Source organism: Nicotiana sylvestris, chromosome 3, assembly GCF_000393655.2.
Source record: "Nicotiana sylvestris chromosome 3, ASM39365v2, whole genome shotgun sequence".
In the NCBI taxonomy this organism is placed as follows: domain Eukaryota; kingdom Viridiplantae; phylum Streptophyta; class Magnoliopsida; order Solanales; family Solanaceae; genus Nicotiana; species Nicotiana sylvestris.
Window position 1 is genome coordinate 56,642,112 of NC_091059.1, and position 22,270 is coordinate 56,664,381.

The 22,270-nt window shown below is 34.1% G+C and overlaps 1 protein-coding gene across 1 annotated transcript; it reads right to left on the reverse strand.

Moving 5' to 3' along the window:
• Window positions 1–1,881: 1,881 nt before the first annotated feature.
• Window positions 1,882–15,219, reverse strand: LOC104235155 (uncharacterized). Its single transcript, XM_009788850.2, has 10 exons — window positions 15,048–15,219; window positions 13,164–13,374; window positions 8,942–9,067; window positions 8,711–8,863; window positions 4,089–4,218; window positions 3,948–3,989; window positions 3,314–3,562; window positions 3,134–3,173; window positions 2,378–2,455; window positions 1,882–2,249 (listed from the first exon to the last, which is right to left on the reverse strand). The coding sequence occupies exons 1-10, from the start codon at window positions 15,122–15,124 to the stop codon at window positions 2,183–2,185; spliced, it is 1,173 nt and encodes a 390-aa protein (XP_009787152.1). The 5' UTR covers window positions 15,125–15,219; the 3' UTR covers window positions 1,882–2,182.
• Window positions 15,220–22,270: the final 7,051 nt, after the last annotated feature.

A 22,270-nucleotide genomic window follows, 5' to 3' on the forward strand; every position in this document is an offset into this window, starting at 1 on the left:
CTTATGCTATGGTAGATTGAGTTGAGTTGTTTGAAGAATTGCTTGGAATGTATTAAAGACTCAACAGAGTTAAGGTATGTTAAGGCTAAACATTTCCTTCATTTTGGTATGATCCAGTAACTACATGTGTTTTATAACGAGATATAAAGAGAAGTTCATATTCCTGAATTTATATACATTTTCCTAGTCTCATAAGTTACAGCATTCTCCCGTATCGCGACTTCATATTTAGTTTAGTTTTGTCTTCTTTCAGCCAAGAGAGCAGAGAGTCTATATATATACAGTATTACAGTATTTTCACTACCATCGAGCTATAATCGATTGGCAGGCCCTTATTGGGCAACCTCTGATCAGATGGTGGGTTATATAACGAGCCTACTGTGGCCGAGCGCCTATGAGCGAGCCTACTACGGCAGAGCAGCTACACATACCGAGCCTTATAAGGCCGAACAGCTATTTTACTTATTATATTGAAAGAGTTGAGCCAATATCAGTAGGTAAGCATATCTTCAGATTATCTTTGACTCCCAGTTACTTTCAGTTATTATATTATCAGTTCAGTTTCAGCTTTCAGTTATTCTGTCACCTTACATACTTGATACATTATTTTGTACTGACGTCCCTTTTTGCCAGGAACGCTGCATTTCATGCTTGTAGGTCCTCATTGACAGTTGGACAGACCTTCCCAGCAGACGGAGTCAATCATCAGCTTAGTTGGTAAGCTCCACTTCCTCGGAGTTACCAGGTCTAGGCCTTGGAGTCCATTTTACATATACAGGTTTGATGGGTAGGTTGAGGCCCTGCCCCGACCATAATACAGTTCAGTTATCTCTAGAGGCTTGTAGACGAATCCTGTATATTTTGTATATCAGTAGATGTTCATGGCGGCTTTGTCCTGCACGGTTATATATATTAGCTTTTGGGTATGTTTACCCCACAGATGAGAGAAACGTTATTTTTTAGACGATTCAGAATATGGCCTTATCGACCTACCTTGAGGGTTACCCTCCAGAGTTCACAGTTACAGAGTGGTACGCTCGGCCGAGTACGGCCACGCCTCTTCAGGTTTGGGGCGTGACAATTTTGGATTTTCAATGCATATAAATTAATAAAATAATTCACTCACGCTAATTTGCACAACTTAAATATAGAAGAATTAATCCAAATAGTCGTCCGCTCAATTGTTTAAACTAAAAATATCTGGTAAAGATATAATATATGTATAATTTATATATTATATGTGTATAATTGTATATACTCAATGTATAAACTATGTATACGATTTGAAAAATAAACGATGAATATGGACGACTGTTTATGTAAACATCCCTTAAATACATTGTTATTAGGCCCATGCGCAGCATGGGTTACCCTTACTAGTTTACTTATCTATCAAAAAGTCATTAGGAGAAAATAAAAAAATATTTTTCATATAATGCATAAGCCAAGTTGAATGATCTTTTCATTACAAAAAAGAATTATTTAATAACTTTCTGGTGATAGCTAGGCAAAGTTGAGTAAATTATTTTACAAAAAAAAAAAAAGTTATTTTTTGTAAGTAAATATGGTGCAATAAAAAAAAGTTGAGTGACCACGTGTGAAATATCCCCAGGTAATTTTTCCGTGAAAAGAAATCTCCCCCCCCTAAAATGGTAAGATTGAAAAAAAAAGGTTCAGTTCTACTATTTTAGGCAACTGAGTCGAAAATACAGCAACATTTGCTCAATATCCAAAAATTGAAATGACATACGGAATATATAAATATTGATGAAGCCATGACGAGGACTTTCCAAATATCGAGATGCTCTAATCGGTCGTAAGCAGAAATGGAGAAACTAGAGAACCTTTACCGTATGAGAGGTACTGGAAACTAGCAGCATCTTGCGGTCACAAAGAACAAGAGAACTACGAGATTATCAAAAGATCCAAGAAACAAACCTATAACATGCTATGAATTCACTAAGGAAATGTGAAAATTTGCTGTTACAATCGGCAGAGTACAAAAGCATTTTTGACATCAGCAGTTTATAGACTATGCTGTTTCACAGAGGGTTGAGATTCAGTAAGTTCGACACATGCAGCAGAGCCAACAGCGTATTCAGGTTTTCCAACAGGAAATATCAACTTCTTAGCCTCTGCCGAACAAAACTACCACCAGTCCTGTACAAGATCTAGGCCCCTTTCAACTTGCGTTGGATGTACCTTGCGGCACCTCTTCGTATATGCCCGATTCATCATTATATGAGTACCTACATTGATCAAGCCAAAACAGTTGAGGAAGACTCTAGTATTGTCTTCACAAATTGCGGATGACCAATCAAAAATAGAAAGATTGCATCCAGATTTCCGGTCAGCTAAAACAGTTGAATGTCATTACCATTGTCCTGATGCTGCATGACAATACAGTCCAGATGATGGATCATAATAGTGGCCCAAACTGCTGCTGTAGTAATAACTGGTCGACAAAAAAAGAAAAAAAAAAGTTTAAGTTTGAGAGAGAACAATACCAAAAAATGCACTATGGTAATTAATGGCACATTCCAACTATCGAGACTTGGCAGTTTCTTAAACAATGGAATTTAAGTTCCAATACAGATCGTAAAACATGAGCATTCTAATCGCTATTGATATCTTCTATCTGCTATTATCAAGTCAATAAGAAAGATTAGACAAGCAGGTAACTCCTACTTATTTTGGTAGTCCCTGCCACTGCTAAAGCAAAGATGGATACCAATGCAAAGAACTATGCATACTACCATGAACTTCCATAACAAATATTAACATGTTTTGAAACAAGAGTTTTGTGGCCAGAAACTGACAAATGGAATGGGAACCTAAAAGGAATACTTCTGCCAATATTAACTTGAAAAGAATGTAGACACAGTATATGGGGGACTAAGGAAAAACTATGCCATTATTGGAATTTAGTGAACTCCGGAAAAATCAAGTTCAAATAGATTTAATGGGATCCTCTTCCCTTAGAACTACAACGTTGAATAGCTCTTTGACTAAATAACGGTGATCCCTACAATACTCGAATTTCAAAATGATACAGTTTGATCTCTTAATTACCATGACATCTGCACACTGGAGGGAAAAGGTAGTGCAATGAGCTAAAAGGTAGAAAACATACCCAGAGGACTCATCAAAGACATAATCCCCATGCTGATCACCTACAGTTTACATTGAGCAGGAGTCACATATGTGGGAAGGGAAAAAAAACTAAAAAAACTTGTCATCTTATCTTACGATAGTATAATGGACTAAATTTGTCAATAATGTGAACTCTGAATGTGTTTAAGGATCAAATTACCTCCGTTAGAGGCAGGATTAGCTGGAACATTTTCATCGTCTTCACCAAACATGTCATATGCATCATCACTCTTATTAGCTGAGTTATACGAATTCGATGAAGCCTCATCTGCATTATGCATAGAATGTCCTCCTGCTGTTGCAGTTGACCCACTGGGAAGGAAATGCTCATCAAGGACATTATCGGGCTTAGGCTGCATCGAGTCAATAGATTTACCCTGTCTTGCCTGAGCCAACTTCTCGTACCCCTCTGCAGCAATAAAAATGCAAATTAGGAAATGCCCTTACTCATGCAGCTCAAGAGAAATGTAAGTGCACCTAAGTGAAGCATCAATTGTTACTTCAAAAACCTAATATAAAATTTACAGCCACCAAATCATCCTTATAGTAGCTAAAAGGCAATGCCAGCAACCAGGGGAAAAATTCTAGATAGCATACTTTTTTGTTTTTCTTTGCATCCTCATCCCTCCACCCTCTTCGCCGGGGGAGGAGGGGCTTAACCAGTTTGACTAGGGAAAATAAAAGAATGGAATGGGGAGGAGACAGGACTTCCAACATATATTTTCCACTTCCCAAAGTATGATTATGGTAAGGAAATGCAGAGGTGGAGGAGGGAACAACACAATGGCAAGTACCTGCTTCCCGCTGGAAACTCTCTTGCTTTTCATCATACACATCTGTGAAACAGAAAATAGATTAAAACATGAGTTAAAACAGCCCTTGTTACTATATTCAAAGATTACCTTGCAATTTAGTTTTAACGCAAACACACTTACTGTGGTCTCCATTCTCCATCAGCTTCATGGCATCTTCCGTTAGCTGATCAAACAGCTGCTTAGTTTCTGCAGACATTTTGCACTTTTTATTGTTTGAGGTACCTTTCAATCTCCTTAAAGCTTGCAAAACCTGTTGAAAGTATCAAAGTTCTGCCCATGAGTTCTAAAGCAATAAAGAATATCAAGTTGATAGCACAAAGATTCTTGATAGAAGTACTCAAACATAACAAGTGGATATCATTATCTTACACAGCCTGCCAAATTTATATGAGCAATTAATACAGGAATAAAAATCAAATGACCAGCTTGTATAGTGTAAAATTAACAGTAATGTTGACAGAACTGGTTGTGATGCTAATTCTGTGTAAGCAAATGCAAATAGGCAGCTGATTTATTTAGTTGGAAAGATGAATTTAAAAAAAAAAACAGCTTCTAGAAAGCAATCTCAGCGTCCTGCTTTCATAAACAGTCGACAGTTCAAGGAATTATCAAAAACAAGATGAATGATCACAGCGCTGATGCCCCAGGTGCAGACATGGTATAAGAACAAAAAAAAAAAGAGCTAGGCGTCTTGAAAGTAAAAGAGAAGGCATGAGTTTTCTGGTGTTCTCAAACAGTCAAACACCAGATTTTTTTAAGATTTTAACCTTTCAGTTAAATAAATAAAACAATCTCTCGTACAAAATCTTCTATCGTCTTCCTTTAAATGAATAACATGTACCTTCAAAGCAACCTATGAATCTAACAGATTTATTATAGAGAATAGAGAATGCGGCCTGCCAACAAGAAAATGGACTAGCCTACACAGGAATTTTTATAAGCGGTGTCAAAATTTATAGAAGAACTGGGATATAACTTTGATTATCATACTTTTAGACAAGAAATAACCTTAGTTCATTGATTTTGTTGAGTTAGTTCAATTCCACTTCATCACAATTTTTAACCACAAAGGCTCTCTCAAATATTTGCAAAAGAAAAATGTGCTAGTTGAGGTTTGAACCTTTGACCTCCTAGAGCAAAATCAAGGACATAACCAATACACCAAGATACAATTTATGTCAAGTGGTGTCATTTTTTAATACTTATCCGTTTCCGTACAGTACTAATACATATATGTAGTGAAATTTTCCGACGAAGTGGTGTCGTGTGACACCGCTTCGGTAAGTGTGCATCCGCCCCAGCCTCTGCCTGCAGGCACCAGGAACCTTAGGTAAAGGCTTAGGCACCAGATACTACTTAATGTATAGCATTTTGTCATTAACTTGGAGACAGGAAACAAGCAGGTAACTGACTGACCAACTACAGCAAACAATATGCTAAATTTACTTGTTATTGCATGGGTAGCAATGAGTGTTTAGAAAGAATTTGCAGAGGAATCAAGAAGAATTGCCCAATTATCAGATGCAAAATTGCTAGTGTGAATGTGCTACCATGATGCAATTAGTGATGAAATAGCTCCCATAGGATGCAAAATTTTCGACAGGACGTGCTATTCTAACTGGTACAAAAGTTTTGGTTGAAAACTAAGTTGCTCGGACTCTTCAAAATTCCTGCTGCATCCGTGCGACACAACATGGGTGTGGTTGTAGGATCCACACCGGATTTGGCCAACTTATGTTGGGTGCTTTGACTACACTATGATCGAGAAGTATAGATTAATTGGGTATTTGATTTGATGTTTGGGTATATATATATATATATAAAGTATGAGAATGCTTTGCTATAACGCGAGATACCTTATGAATAAAAATATTAATAGCTTTTCAAGAGTTAAATTTTATTAGGTTTAGTTTAATAACCCTAATTCATAAAAATCTATACTTCATATATCGTAATCTATATTATATTAAAAGCACGAAGGCCTTTAGTGAAATGTCGTTCGCCTTTTTTACCCCTTAAAATCAGATTTTGCATTGGATGAAATTGTATCTTAAATTAATTTCCTAATTTTTAGGACTTTAAAATCAACTAAAAATTTTGGTCATTAAATCTTTCCTTCTAAAACCAAGTAAGAAATAATAATCGAAAATATCCCAGCTACGAGTGAATAACAAAAGAAATAACTAATTTCCTGAATTGTTATACGCTTTATCCTATAGTAGAGTGAATTATTCTAAAAGATTAAAAGATTTAATTTTGTAATTTGTATTATTAAAAAAAGGTATCATGATAAATATATTTACTTTTCCGTTTTTTATTCATTTTCGGTACTAGAGTACAAAATAACAATAATTTTAACAAGTCATTCCTATAAAACTTTGAGAATTTTTATGTAGTAGGATCTATTCTTCATTGAGCTAGCTAAATCGAATATGCAAAAGGTTATATTATTTTATAGTTCAAACACATCGTTTAATACTATTTATGTGATTTTTAAAAAACTATTAACTCATTGACACACGCAATTAAATAAAATTGCCATTTGCCTATTTTCTAATACTTAGAAGCTTGAAACTAAATAAAATTTGAATATTAAGTCTTTCTTTATTGGGGCTATATAAAAAGTCCTAATATTTAGAAAGTTAAATTTAAGTAAAATTTAATTTATATAAGTAAATCTCTTATTTGGATTTGGGTAAAATAACTATTAGCCTGTCATTATGAGTATGTTTTTTCCTAAAAAGTTAACCCTCTCACATACATAACATTACATATACCTATTTTCTTTTTAAATGTGACTAAATGCTTGAAGCCACAAGCTAACATAAATAAAGCTTAAAAGTCTAAACAATTCAGCAATTTTATTACGTGTATTGCATATGTGCATCATGCCAATCAATATAAAATATATACAAGAATGAATTAGTGAAAAATAATAATTGATGTTAAAATAAATGCAATATTTGTTTAAATGATTAAAATGAATGTTAACTACACATTGATTTTGAATATTCTGAAAGCATAAAAGAACCCTTCAAGTTCTAGAATAAACCTAACAAATAATAAACGTATTTAAGGTATCAAACAACCTAAAAATTTATGGAATAATTTATATAAAGTTAATTATTGCACAGAGTTTAACTTGGTCGATACTCTTTAAAAAATAAATTATTCCTTCGACAAATAAATTAATATTAATCAGTTATATTAAAATTTAAAATTCATCCAATGTTTAAAACTTTAAATTCAACTAATTAAGTTTTACCATAATTTTAATGAAGTATGATTTGAGGATCCATTTGCTCTAATATTTTTGATATACAAGTATAATACATCTATCTATCAATAACTATATACATATCTACTATATTATAAAAGCACGAAATTCGAATACGAAATTTTGATAGATTTTCTTACCCTTCATAAATGCTTTTCATGTCGGATACATCATAATTATAATTAATAATTAATTTATGGCATTAACTAAAATATAAGATTTTGAGGACTTCTAGAGGGCAGAGCTTTTTCCTTCATTGAGTTAGTTAAAAAAGATCAATAATCATCTCAGCTTCATAGTTTTATAATGTTTTCGTTTATTATATGACTCAAATACGAACTTCAAAATAATACGTATTTTTTATGATTTTAGAAATTTTGTATTCCTTGAGTCGAGGTTCACGCGCAACGCGCGTATCCTGAGACTAGTATATATTTATTGGTCGTATCCGCATTTAGATCCATACCCCCGAATCCTAAAATTTATGTGACGAAGAATCCGACTTCTAGATCCATACCTGTGTCGGATACCCGCATCCGAGTCCAAGCAACATAGCTTTAAAAAGTCAATAAGGCAATTACTACATTGCGGTCATTATAAAGTTTTAACCTACATGTTTCTGGTAATGATTCTAACATGGGCAGGACTCTTAAATTCAATAACTTGGGAATAACCCCATAAAATCCACCTTGTGCTGTTCTAACTCCTTCAGTAACTTGCCTTGCCTCATATTTTTCTATTCAACCAAGAATCAAGAAAAAACCCTTAAATAACAATTAAATTTTAAAAGATCAACCAGAAAAGAAGCCTCTACATTTCTATCCCCTTTTTAAAAAAGCAGCAAGCCACCAAGAATTTTTGCTTGGACAATGAAGAAACTGGAATTGCAAGCAGCAACTGTAGCAAAAAACAGAAGGTAACAACCAACATGTAATCATTACCGATCACAAAAAGAAAAAAAATATGACAAAGACAGATGCAGTACATATTCAAACCACCAGAAGAAAGATAAAGAGGGAGTATATCAAAATTTTGTGAAGACTGTTTATTAGGAAACATAAAGTGAGAGCATATACAGTACAAAAGATCAAACTGATTTGTATTAGGCTGTTTTGTTTGTGGTGTAAACAGGTTTACACTGAAGATCCTGTCTCAATCATATATAATCTAGGCTCCTGCTAGGATTTTAGAACAGTTTTCTTCTATTTTTGGTTCTCATGTATATATGGTTTCGGCACAACCTATGTACTATTCTTTAACATATACAAATGTTACAATCTCAAAAAAACAAAAGATAAAAATTGTGAAGACTACAAAAGAATTATCCACAAACATATGCCAGAACAGTACTTATCCATTAAAAATAATGAAAAATAATAAAAAAAGAATAGCAACAATAGCAGCAGCAACAACAACAACAATAATAATAATAATAAACTAGACAACACGAGGTGGAAATACTTACTGTTTCTCCCGGCTCGAGCACATCAGCAATGCGCCTCTTCATCATTCCTAGTTCTTCTGCCGTAAGGTCTTGAATCTCATCCTCATTTGATATCCTGATAGCACTCTTCCCAAAAAATCTTTTCTCGGTATCAACACTATCAAGCCATGCATCCTGCGCACTTCACTAGATCAGCAAATGATGCAAGGATTGGGGGCTGGGGATAGAAAATGCTTCATGAAAGACTAGCACCTTGATCTCATTTTCATTTAAATATTCAACATAATTTCCTGCTGCATCAAAATAACCTTCTTCTCTCTCTTTATCCAGATTAAAAGGCTCTATTGCAATTCCATCATCAATGAATGTTTCATGTTCCTGCAACCAAATCCATTATTTACACAGGATAGAAATATAAACAACAAAGGAATATGGAACTTTAGCCATAGAGCAATAGAATATGCAAAATTTGACATTGATAATAACTCTTGAGTGCTTTAGACGGTGTTTGGCTAAATTTTATAAGCTGGTCAAACTGGCTTATAAGCACATTTTGGCTTATAAATGCGCTTGGTAAACACCCGAAATGCTTATCAATATCTACATCTATATTATATTAAAAGTAGGAAGCCCTTTAGTCAAATGTTAAATTACCAAATATCCTCTTAAATAATTTAAATACCTTACTTGTAAGGAAAAAAAAAATCACTCCCCAACCAACCTTCATACTCTTTTATCACAACCATTCTATTCACAAACTAAAAACGAAGAAAACTTGTGTGAAAAGTGTATTTATTCGCTCTCAAAATTTTTATCCGATCCAAAAATTTAGGACTTTGGACAAAGACTCCTTTTTATATATAATTAGCGAGTATATAAAGACTCATGTTAACGTATAATACCCTCTCAACTTTTAAGTGTCTGATCTTTGCTAATTTGACCGAGTTTCGTATAGAAAAAAATAAAGTAAAATAAACGCAGATGTACCGTAAAGTAGAGAATAAGAAAATCACACTAATACAAGTAAGCTGATAAGAAAAGCCAAAGAAGAGAAGATAGCCAATGCTATAAACAATTTACTTGCATGTCTATAAACAATTTACTTGCATATGTGTGGAATGTGGATAACGTTTTACAAATATATACACAATATATATAAATACACACATACACACATATATAGTAGTGTATCTTATAGTGAAATATACTATGAACTAATTTAATTTTCGAACGTGGTATTTCTCAAAAAATATTAATGTTGGGTGCCCATATATATATCAATTTTAGTATTTTCTTATATTAAATTAACGTGTGCTACTAAAGCTACATTTCCAAAATTTAATTTATACTCTTCCCCTTATCATTTTGATCCGTAATTCTTCTAATACTTTTATTCTTATTTATTTTCATAGATTATCTATCTATATTCAAAATAAATACATATTCATCCAAGAAAATATCAAAATATTATTTTAATAATATTATATTCATTAAATCACCCGAGTACTACATGACTTGGCATACGCGTGAAAATGTACGTGCTGAGAAACTAGTTATATTAAAAGTACGAAGGCCCTTAGCAAAATGTCATTCGTCTTTTTTGCCCTTTAAAAATAAATTTTATATTTGACAAAATTGTAATTTAAGTTACTTGAAATTAACTAAAATTTTGGCCATCAAATCTTTCCTTATTGAATAAGGTAGGAAGACCTAGTATTTAGGACTTTAAAATCATTAAAATTTTAGCTTATATTAGAATGATTTAAAAAGAGAATGGTTTAATACGTAAGTAAATATTTTTAGAAGATCTGGAGTTAAAATCATGGAAAAATGATCCTTTTCAATTCAAATAATTAAGAAAAAACTTATCTTATTCAAATAAAACACTCACGAAGTCCTTTTGGCTCAGCATTTTAAAAAATAACAATATTATATACACTACTCCGAAATAAAATACACTTCCTCATTTATTTACATGAATAAAAATTTAAACAAATTTCTTGAAAATGTATTTCCTCTTTTATTATGTTAGGAATTTTACAACTATTTTACCTTTTTTGTTTACATTATGAATTTAAGGAATGTTTCTTTTTTAATTTGAACAAAATATAATTGTTCTTGATAATTTGTAGTTGCATTTTACGTCGATTGAAATTATAATTAATTTTAAAAAGAAAAAGTATTATTTCCTTTATTCGTTGTTTGACCTTCAGATTTATTTCTTCTTTAACTAGCTTTTGGAACAACATTTAACATTTCAGAAACATGATTTTAATATAATTTTTATCTCATAACTCAAACATACCATAAGGTAACATTTATGTAATTTTTCAAAATTGTATGATTTGTGTTATTTGAAAGTGTAACCTTTGGATCAAAATTTAACATCTATGAGTCCTTAAATTTAATCTATAAGTTTCTATAAATCTATAGGTTATTTGGATTACAATACTTTTATTTTCAGTATTAACTCGCACAATAAATCCTTGTGGTCCGGTACCCAAAAAAAAAAGATTTTTGTTAATTGAATAGATTTTTTTCTTTAGTGGTTTTGCCCCCCCCCCCAATCCCTCGGACCCCGCGCATAGCAGGAGCTTAGTATTAATATGGTGTTACGCGCTACGCGGATACCCTAAGACTAGTAACTAAAATCAGCCAAAAGCCATAAGTTTGTCACCTGCCAATTTATAGTTTTTCAGCTTATAAGCACTTCTATTTTGACCAAGAATCTTACTAGTTTATCCTTAATTTTTTTTTTAATTCTCAAAATATCTATCCCAGAACGACTCCTAACTTCCTCTCTATTCCATATTCGTCGTTTCTCCTTTTTCTTTATAAAGATACTTTGAAATTTATATACTTTGCCAAAATTTTAACAATATTTTAGTTATTTAACAAACGAACAGACTATCGGCTTTTTTTGCCAAAACACATCAACAACTTGTTAGCAGTTTCAGCATTTCTATCTAAACACGCATCTACTTATTTATAGAATCAGTTTTAACATTTAAAAATGTTTTTCAACACTTAAAACTTATCAACTATTTATAATAAGCTAAACCAAATGGGCTCTTAGTCTGTTTTATAAGTAGATCCAAATAACAAATAACAATATAATTGCATGAACTTAATGTGACTGCACATGAAGCATCACAAATGCAATATAATTATCATTTATGTTTGGAGAGTTTAAATAATAGAAAGGAAACACAAGGAAAATAAAACAGAAGTAAATGAAGGAAGTAAAAGCCACTAATTTTTCGTTCCATTGTTACGTTGGCTAGGGAAGCATTGAGGGCAGGAAAAATGTATTCAAGGGAAGTCAGAAGATAATTCTTCTCTTTTTTGTTTTCCTTTTGTCTCCTCTATGCAAATCAAAGTGTATGCAAAATCTAATTCTTGTTTTCCCCTTTTTCTCTTTCTACTGTTCAAAAACACACTATTCATGAAGTCCAAGACCACATAAGACAACAGGAGACAATTCTATTGGACACATAAACAACAAAAATAATGCTCAACATTTTTCTCCAAAAATCACGACATTACTGTGCAAGTATAACTCAAATTAATTGATTTTCTTCAATACCCAATGAAAGACCAAAAATCAACAATTTCTAGAAGGGATAAAATAACTATTGTACTATTGCTTGGCAAACCAATTCTTGAATAAATATGAATCTATTAACATGTGCCATTATCCTCCATTAACCCCCCCCCCCCAAAAAAAAAAAAAAAAAACTCTCCCTCCAGCACCCTACGGGGAGGTAAGAAATATAAATGTTCTAGGTACACTAGCAAATCTGTTCAGTCCAGTAGAGCATCCTGCTATGTTAAACCCAATTTTGTCAAAAGCGAAAAGCTAAGAAAATTGCAATGTTTTGTTGCGCCATTGATTAAAAAGCACAATAAAGTGTGGTAGTGTAGAAAAATGCAACAACTACCCCACCTCAATGCCAAACTAGTGGGGATCTGAATCCTGATCCTCAATCCATTTCGCTCCATCTTGGCCTGTTTCATTCCAATAATTTGATCTTGGGAATATTTATAGATTCATAAAACTAGAATTTCCACAAACTCATGCTTATCCCCACCATAGACATAGAATCTCTAACAAAATTAAATGACTCGTGTTACACCAAACATAAATATAAGTTTATAAACAATGATTAAGCCATTAACTTTACAAGTTTGTATCGCTTGTATGGACAATCAAGATTAATTTAACTGTACAAATGAGTACCTAAGCTCTTCTAGATACAAAAGCAGCAGGAATAATGCCAAGCACCAAAAATGTCTGTGTTTATTTATTTATTTATTTATTTTATTTTATTTTATTTTTTATTTTTTGAAATGGAGTATGTTTGTATTTATCCTAATATCACTTCCTTATCTCGATATATGAACTAGAAATCAGAGATCCACAAACAATCTAACCACAAGCAAACAATTATAAAAGATATTTGAAGAAACAAACCCCATATTCCACTTCTGCTTGCGATATGTCAGCTATTTCACCTTCATTTTCTTCGTCAAGGAGCTCCGCTGTTATCTGATTCCTCCGTACCGAACGCTCTTTGGCTGCAAGGCGAGGATCTCTCCACGCACTAGGCAAATCTTCCCGCCCCTCAATCGTGTTATCTCCCTGCTTTACTTTCTTACCCTTTGGAAACCTTACCCGCTTCTGCCTGTAAGGTTGAGGAAGAAAGCAACATATCAATGCTAACATTCTTAAAGTCCAGCATCAAAGTGAAACCATTGTATGTTGTGATAGAGCATGGCAACCAATATTTTTTTGATAAGGTAAATAGTATTAATAAAAAGAGAGAAACTCCCGTATACAAGAGGTATACCAAAAAGGTAGAGAATCTACATTAAAACATGATACTCTACAAAAGACACCCAATCTTCTATACAAGTATGGGCTACATGGGTGCACCAAAAAGCAATCTAAGACACAAGACTATTCCTTAAATGTGCAAAATTATTTTCTATCCCCTCAAAAGCTCTCCTATTTCTCTTCCCCCAGAAGACCCACATGAGTGCTAACGGAGTAATCTTCCATGCCTTTTGTCATCTTCTCCTACGAAAACCGGCCCAACTATGCAACATGTCTCTAACGTTGCTTGGCAACCAATATTACATTGAAGAAGCCCATAATTTGACGTTGTATTACTCTCTAGCCCCATGAAACACATGATTTTTACGAGCAGGCAAAACTAATCTGTTCTTACATTTCTCCTACCAAACTCATGACAGTTTCGGCGTCGAAATACAACCCCTGATCTGAAAAAGAAAGCAGTTCCAGTTTGTACTTCCTAACTGAAGCGGAAACAAGCAAAAAGGAATTGACCAGTCAAATTTGGAATCAGAATTTATTCCTTCTTGACTCAGGCAGAAACATATACTTCAGCCTAATTTTTTTATAAATTATCTTTATCCACGATCAGATTACAAATAGTTAGTGAAGAAATAATTTTGATATTAGTTTTGGGTATTGGACAAATTAACAAATAGGGCATCCAATAATTTGTTCATCGTGGTTATACACTAGATGGAGACACTTCTCCAACATCATATTCCCACCATGTGTATGTCAGTGTAGGGATAAGTGTGAGATTTAGAGAATATCGACTTTTAAAAATCCCTACTTTGTCGTAAAAGACGAACTTTTGAGCAGTGGAATGAAACGATCACAGTCAGAGGAAATGGATATAGATATTACATATAACTAATCCCAATTAGTTTGGGCATGAGGCATAGTTGTTGTATAATTCCTTACATCTGTAACGTCTTGAATAAATAATGTATTTTCCTTACAGTATATAATTCTCTCAAGGCCAAAAGCACCCTTCATTTCAAACACAATCCATTTATTCCTACTAGCTATTTTCTGCAGGTTCAAATCAATATGAAATCAACAGTAATTTGCAGTAAAACAAACCAAACTAATAGAATTTGGGTGCATTTGCAGATATCATGTTGTAAACAAACATATGTAGCAGCTGAAACGAAGCAACAGTGCATGCTCCTGCATTCCTCTACGAAGCTCCTTAGATTCTTACAACAACGAGCTTCCTTATTTATTTATTTATTATTATCTTCCTGTTGATTCAAAAATACTCTCTTGCTTCAATTTATAATTTCGATAGTGAAATAAATAATTTTTTCTTCAGTATGATGTTTTCAAGCATACACCAAATACTATCAATTATGAATCAATAGAAGTTAAAATTTTATTTTCGAACTCTTCTATGGAGGGAGTACAAAATAATATAAGTGTCCAGAAACCCTATGTATGTTGATAAGAAGTTAGGGCACAAAATCACATAAAATTGAAAATGAGAAAATAGTTAGTTACGCTGGAGCTTTTTTGGAGTCATCATCCTCAACATCAACGAAGGGGCGTTTGGAACGTCGCGAAGAACCTTCTTCCATGGCGGCCGCGTAAATGACAGTTGGTATAACAGATATAAAAAATGAAAAGAGAAAAAGGGGCGAAGTGGAAGGAGAGTTTAGTATAAAGGATGGAGATCGAGCAAAACTGTGCAGGGGTAGTAGGTAGAGTACATTATTTTGCTTGGGGGGGGGGGTAAACCGAACCTGCCGCTCGGTCCCGAACCAGTTATTTGTTGTTTTTTTAAATAAAATGGTAGATTTTATATAAACTTATAACCGTATCAAATAATAGATTAAGTTTTTAATTTTATAAAAATAAATATAAATATACCAAATGTACCGACTAAATTTATATATAAAAAATATGTTTTAGATACTAAGTTTAAAACTAACAAAGCATTAATTTTTTTTTGGGTCTTATGATTATGAAAATGGCTATAAGTGATCAAATAATTAATATCCAAAGTCTCAACTTCCATACCTGTGAGCCCGTTATTTTGGCCCGATATGAAATTGCTCCTAAATATTCCAAAATAGCCTTTAATTATTTTTATAGAATTTTTTCTATATTTGATATGTTTTGTGCGTATTTGTGTTTGGTGCATCTTTAGTAGCATTTTTAGTTCATAAAAATATCCAAAGTCCCAAAGTCCCAAATAATTAATATCCAAGTGATCTTTAGTAGCATCTTTAGTGGCTACAAGTGATCAAATAATTAATATCCAAAGTCCCAACTTCCATATCTATGAGCCCATTATTTTGGCCCAATATGAAAATTGCTCCTAAATGTTCCAAAATAGCTGTCGCACCTCCTTTTTACCGCGCCCGCGAGGGCGCGTGGGGAGTTTTCTCCAATTAAAGGACAGTCGAAACGGGATTTATTTATTTGTTTCAGAGTCGCCACCTGGGAATTTTAAGGCGTCCCAAGTCACCAATTTTAATCCCTGAATCGAGGAGAATATGACTCTGTTTATTATTCTGCGAACCAGAAATCCTGAGTAAGGAATTCTGTTAATCCGGAAGAAGGTGTTAGGCATTTCCGAATTCCGTGGTTCTAGCACGGTCGCTTAACTGTTTTTATTATTGGCTTAATTATCTTGATTTTTATTAAATACTTTTTGTTACGTGATTTTTCTACCGCTTTTACTTATTGTGATTAAGGACCCTTCTTTGAATCGAATTACGCGTACGTATATTCGTGTTATAAATTTAAAAATGCGGAATTGTGTCACGCGTACGTGTACACAATAACCTTTGATAATATATTTATTAAGCCATCATTTTTCGAGATTGTGTTGAATCAAGAATATTTGTTTTTCTTAAATATTGAACCGCACATCGCGGGTTTTTATGAAATTAATTTAACGTCCTCGGAGAAATCCTTTAAAATATTCGCTCGAAATTGCGCGTACGCATAATCCGAATTTGCTTTTAAATATAATCAGGGTACGCGAACGTATCCCTAATTGCGCAAAATACTGTAATTGTATTATGGAATTTCCACAAAATGTTTATTATATCACGAGAAATCTCCATTTAAGATACCCTTTAATTCTTGAAAAAGAATCCACAATTTATTAAATGTTGCCCGTCGATTAGAATTTCCGCGTATAATTTATGTTCATCCAAGACTATTCAAATTCAAAATAAAGAATAAGAACATGATTAATACTATTCTTCACAAATACAACATATATACATATACCAAAGAATGAGGGACATATGAAACTCACAAAATGAATTTATGAAGGGAAGAAGTATTTTTGAACAATATATTTTTTTTTATTTAGTGCAAGTCCTATTTCTAATTGTCATTGATAAAAAGTGTTGCAATTTGTATATCTCATCTTATTCTCATATACTTGCTTTTAATCTAATAGGCCTAATTATTTATTTAGGATGGTAAATAGGCATCAAATTGATAATAAAGGGAATTATTGTACAAATTGATTAATAACATTGCCTTACATGCCACATATTTGTATGTCTTGAAACATTCGTAGCACTTTAACATCATAATGAGCCATAACAACTCAACTTACCATCCACTGATGGTTCTATAGATACTTGCTATCTTATACATGAAAATAATTCCAACACCATTTTACCTTATTTAACACTAGATATTACTATTGTAGTTTTCTTGATACTTCTACATTACTTTCTTACTTAGCTAACAACAAAATTAAATAATGACCAGCATTCATGCCATATCCCCTACTTTGACAATTCAAATATAACTATACTAATGAGATTTCGAAATGGATAATATTATTACAAACTTTTACGCGAATTTCAAAATAAGATGATTAACTAATAGCCATAGTGTTGAATTCACTACTAGTTAACCAACATGAAATAAAACAGAAATTTAAACTAAAGGACTTAGATGAGTAAAAAGCAAAATTATAACTCTAAACTTCATTTATTTGCCGTGTTGAAGCTTTTCACAACCTGAGTTTAAAAGGTATATACCTGGAAATGGAGGTAGAAGAAGTAAATTTCAGCAGTAGCAGCAGTAACAAAATCAGCAGAATATACCAATAACACAGCAAGTCTGAACAAGACCCGTTAACCCAGATGAACAGTGACAGAGACTTGAGAAAAATTTCAGATTTGAACCGAACAATATTCACAAGCAAACAACGGACAGATTCTAGAAAGATAACATTTCAGATTTCAGTTTCTTTCCTCTTCCTGTTTCAGATTCCTATTTCACATTTCTTTCTTTCTGTTTTTCACAAATGTGTATGTATTTCTGTGTGTATTTCCTAATGTTTTAGAAATCAGCCTCTCTTAAACAGACAACCTGAAGAAAAACAAAAACTGCCTTTCTAAATCAGATTGTTTCTCCTCTTAAAATCTACCCAAGATCTCAATTTTCCTTGTTCTAATCTCTCTGAAAACTGAACTCTAAAATTTCTGCCTGAAAACTGATTTCTCTCTCTCTCTGAAAACTGATTTTTTCTTTTCTGAAAAATGCCCTAAATCAGTCCCAATTCCCTCTCTGAAAAAAAAACTCTCTCCTTTCAGTCTGTCCAGCTCCTTGTATTTATACAGGGCTGGTCCTATACAATTTAGTGCTGGATGGACCCTTTTCTCCTTTAAAAATCAGAAAGTTTTTCCATTAAAACTACTTTTGAATAATTTAAAACTAAGTGCTATTTATCCTGTTTTTCAGCAGCCCCATTATCCCTTGTTCCCCATTATTACTTAAATTATAGCCACTATCATATTATTGAAAGCACACTATCACATTACCCTACTGTTTCATTCTAAAATAAACCTGAAATCCTTCTGTAATTACAGCCCTTAAACTAAAATCAGAATATGTTGCAAAACAGATTTTAAAAATTGTTCAGAATCGATTATCCTTCTGAATTAAACAGCTATAACCAATCCTATCAAGTTCTGGACTGAATCTTGACTGAGAATGCACTTTTCTAACACAATGGTATCTAACCAACATTTGTGAAATTGAAATTAAACCTAATATCATAACAACATTATACTGAATTCAGCCTAATAATTCAACTGAACTCAGCTTTTGAACTAAGATCAAACAAACAGGAGCATTGTCAATATTGACAATGTTCTGAACTTAATGTTCAGAAAACAACACACATATAACGTCCATTTTATGGATTTATTAAACAAGAACCAACTGATTACCAATAACTAATTAATTGATTATAGCTAAAACAATAGAAGCAGACTGTTTCAGTCAGCATTTTCAGAAATGAAAATTCGTAATATAACTAATCGACGAACTTAATCGAGTCGATTACACACATTGTAAACAAACAAAATCAACAAAAACAATTCATTTGGAATCAAGTAGACGGGTAGGGGACAGTATAACAAAATTGACTAGAAAAATTATAAAAAATCAAACAAACTAATGAAATGAACATGGAATACACGCAGAATGCACATAAAAGAAACAGAAATTACCTCTGAACCTTCGAATTCAACCGAACTCAACTCAACTTGGATTCGGACATTTTTGAGGCTGAACAGACTTTACTCGAAGTATTCTCAGTTGAGAATACCTCGATTAAAGTCTCTTAGACCTCAGTCCTTCACTCGAATCGGAAAAATTCCAAGATTGGAAAATTTTTAGGGTTTCAAATTCCTGGATCTTAAATCCGAACACTTTTGGGTAGATTCGAAGGGAACCAAAGATGACACAAGGGTGAGGGAGGCCTAGGGGTCATTTGGTGTTAGTTTGAGGTAGGTTGGGGTAGGTTCAGGTTTTACTCGAATCTTCAAATGAAGATTCGAGCAGTTCCAGTAGGATTCGAGCCATGCAACTAACAGATCCGTGATGAGGGTATCTAGGGGAAGTTGTGGTGTTATTTTGGAAGCCATCGGAGAAGGTAAGGTTTTCAGGCCAACCTTCGATTTAAGATTCGAAGAGTTGGGACCTGATTCGAAGGAAACCAATGTTAGATTTGTGTAGAGGATGTTCAGGGATTCTAGGGTGTTATTTTGGTGACCGGCGGCGTTGATGCCGCCGGGTTTCAGGCGGTGGGATCCTAGGGCGGCTAGGGTTAGGGGGGTCTGAGGAAGATGATGAACAGTGAGAGGAGGGGGGGTGTTCAGTTAGGGGCCGGGGTAGGGGCTTGGGACTTATATAGGGGTGGGGTGGATTGATACTATCCGTTAGATCAAGTAGGATGAGTGGTCAGGATTTATTCACTTAACCAAACGGTGTCGTTTGGTTTCCTGCTGGGGTCGGGCTGAATCGGGGCACTGGGTCGGGTAATGGGCATGGGTTAAAGTTCGTGGGATCTCAGCCGTTGGTGGGCTTTGATCCAATGATCCCTGATACACCACAATCAAACGATGTCGTTTCGACTCGTTTGATTTGGACCGGATGCCTGGGTTGTTTGGATTGGGCTGTGGGGGGGGGGAATTAATTCGATTTGGGCCTAGATTTTAATCCAGGTCCAATTTTGTATATATGTATTATTATTTTTTTTCATTTTTTCTAATTTAAATTTTTAATTATAAAATAAATCTAACTCCGCAAAAAATATATTAATTATTCTATAACAATTATTTAACACATAGACAAAACATCAATCACACAGTGGAATATTTAAAATAGAACTATTGCATATTTTTGTGATTTTATTTAAATTATCTTTTAAATGCATAATTAAATCCTATATGCATGCAACATGTATTTTATTTTATTTTTCATTTTATTTATGACAAAGTAAACATTTATGGTTATAACACAAATATTTAACACCACGCAAATTCAAAAATTACACAGTAAAAGAAATTTATTTTATTTTTTGATTTTATTTTGGAGTAGTTTTCGTAAGGCAAAAATCACGTGCTCACAGCTGCCCCTCTTTGTGCGGAAACTCGAAGAGTTTTCGTGCAAAGATAAAGTGAGCGGATACGAGCGATTTTTGCCCGTTCGAATACTCCGTGGGAAGCATTTTTAGAAAGATTTGACCGAACCTCTGCTTCAAAGGTTTCCTACATATCCTTGGCTATAAAGGAATCAGGTCAATGTAGTTCGGGAATTTTGGGTAGCTGGGACTACCATGGGACTGTGATGTTACTGCTGCTTTGTGCTGTTTTTACTGCTTGCTGACCTCCTTATTACACCTTACTTCAAAGGTAATACAAAAAACTAAACTAGATTATGGTACAGGAATTATAAAAATCTTATCTAGATCATGCCCTTGCGTTTCTTGTTGTCTTGATATCTTGGTGACTCTTGGGCATTTGGCTTATTCCGTATTCCTTTTCATTTTTTCCCGTATTTTCTTTTGGAACTCTTGTTATTTCTTGCTGGGGATTTTGTTGGGCTCCTCTGCTTTATTGATTCTAAGTGTGCTCCTTTTTCATATGAGCGGGCTTTTGATTTCAACACCTCAATTTCATTCCCTCGTTCTTCAGGTGGGTGCCTTGACTGCTTCTTTTCTTTCTTCATCCTCATTCTCCAGGTGGACGCCTGACTTCTTTTTCTTCATCCTCATTCTCCAGGTGGACGCCTGACTACTTTTTAACTTCTTCATCCTCATTCTCCAGGTGGATGCCTGACTTCTTCAATTCTCATCCTCATTATCCAGGTGGACGCCTGACTTCTTCTTTTCTTCATCCTCATTCTCCAGGTGGACGCCTGACTTCTTTGATTATTCATCCTCATTCTCCAGGTGGACGCCTGACTTCTTTAATTCTCATCCTCATTATCCAGGTGGACGCCTGACTTCTTTAATTCTCATCCTTATTCTCCAGGTGGACGCCTGACTTCTTTAATTCTCATCCTCATTATCCAGGTGGACGCCTGACTTCTTTAATTCTCATCCTTATTCTCCAGGTGGACGCCTGACTTCTTTAATTCTCATCCTCATTATCCAGGTGGACGCCTAACTTCTTTAATTCTCATCCTCATTCTCCAGGTGGACGCCTGACTTCTTTAATTCTTCATCCTCATTCTCCAGGTGGACGCCTGATTTCTTCTTTTCTTCATCCTCATTCTTCAGGTGGACGCCTGACTTCTTTTTCTTCTTATCCTCATTCTCCAGGTGGACGCCTGACTTCTTCTTTTCTTATCCTCATTCTCCAGGTGGACGCCTGACTTCTTCTTTTCTCATCCTCATTCTCCAGGTGGACGCCTGACTTCTTTGATTCTCATCCTCATTCTCCAGGTGGACGCCTGACTTCTTTAATTCTTCATCCTCATTCTCCAGGTGGACGCCTGATTTCTTTTTTTCTTCATCCTCATTCTTCAGGTGGACGCCTGACTTCTTTTTCTTCTTATCCTCATTCTCCAGGTGGACGCCTGACTTCTTCTTTTCTTCATCCTCATTCTCCAGGTGGACGCCTGACTTCTTCTTTTAATTCTCATCCTCATTCTCCAGGTGGACGCCTGATTTCTTTAATTCTTCATCCTCATTCTCCAGGTAGACGCCTGACTTCTTCTTTTCTTCATCTAGGTATTTCCTGACACAAATATTGTATTTGCCCCTGTTTTAAATCAAAGAAAACTTCGTTAGTTTAAAGCAGGGTGGTTGACTGGGGTATTCTTGCCGATGGTGATGCTTCTCTTCGTTTCTCTTTGTTGCCTTGGAATGGTTGAAAAGACTGTTTTGTCCTTGTAATTGATCCTTGACTATAGGATTCCCCTCTGTATGTTTTCCTTCAAACCCTTTTAACTGT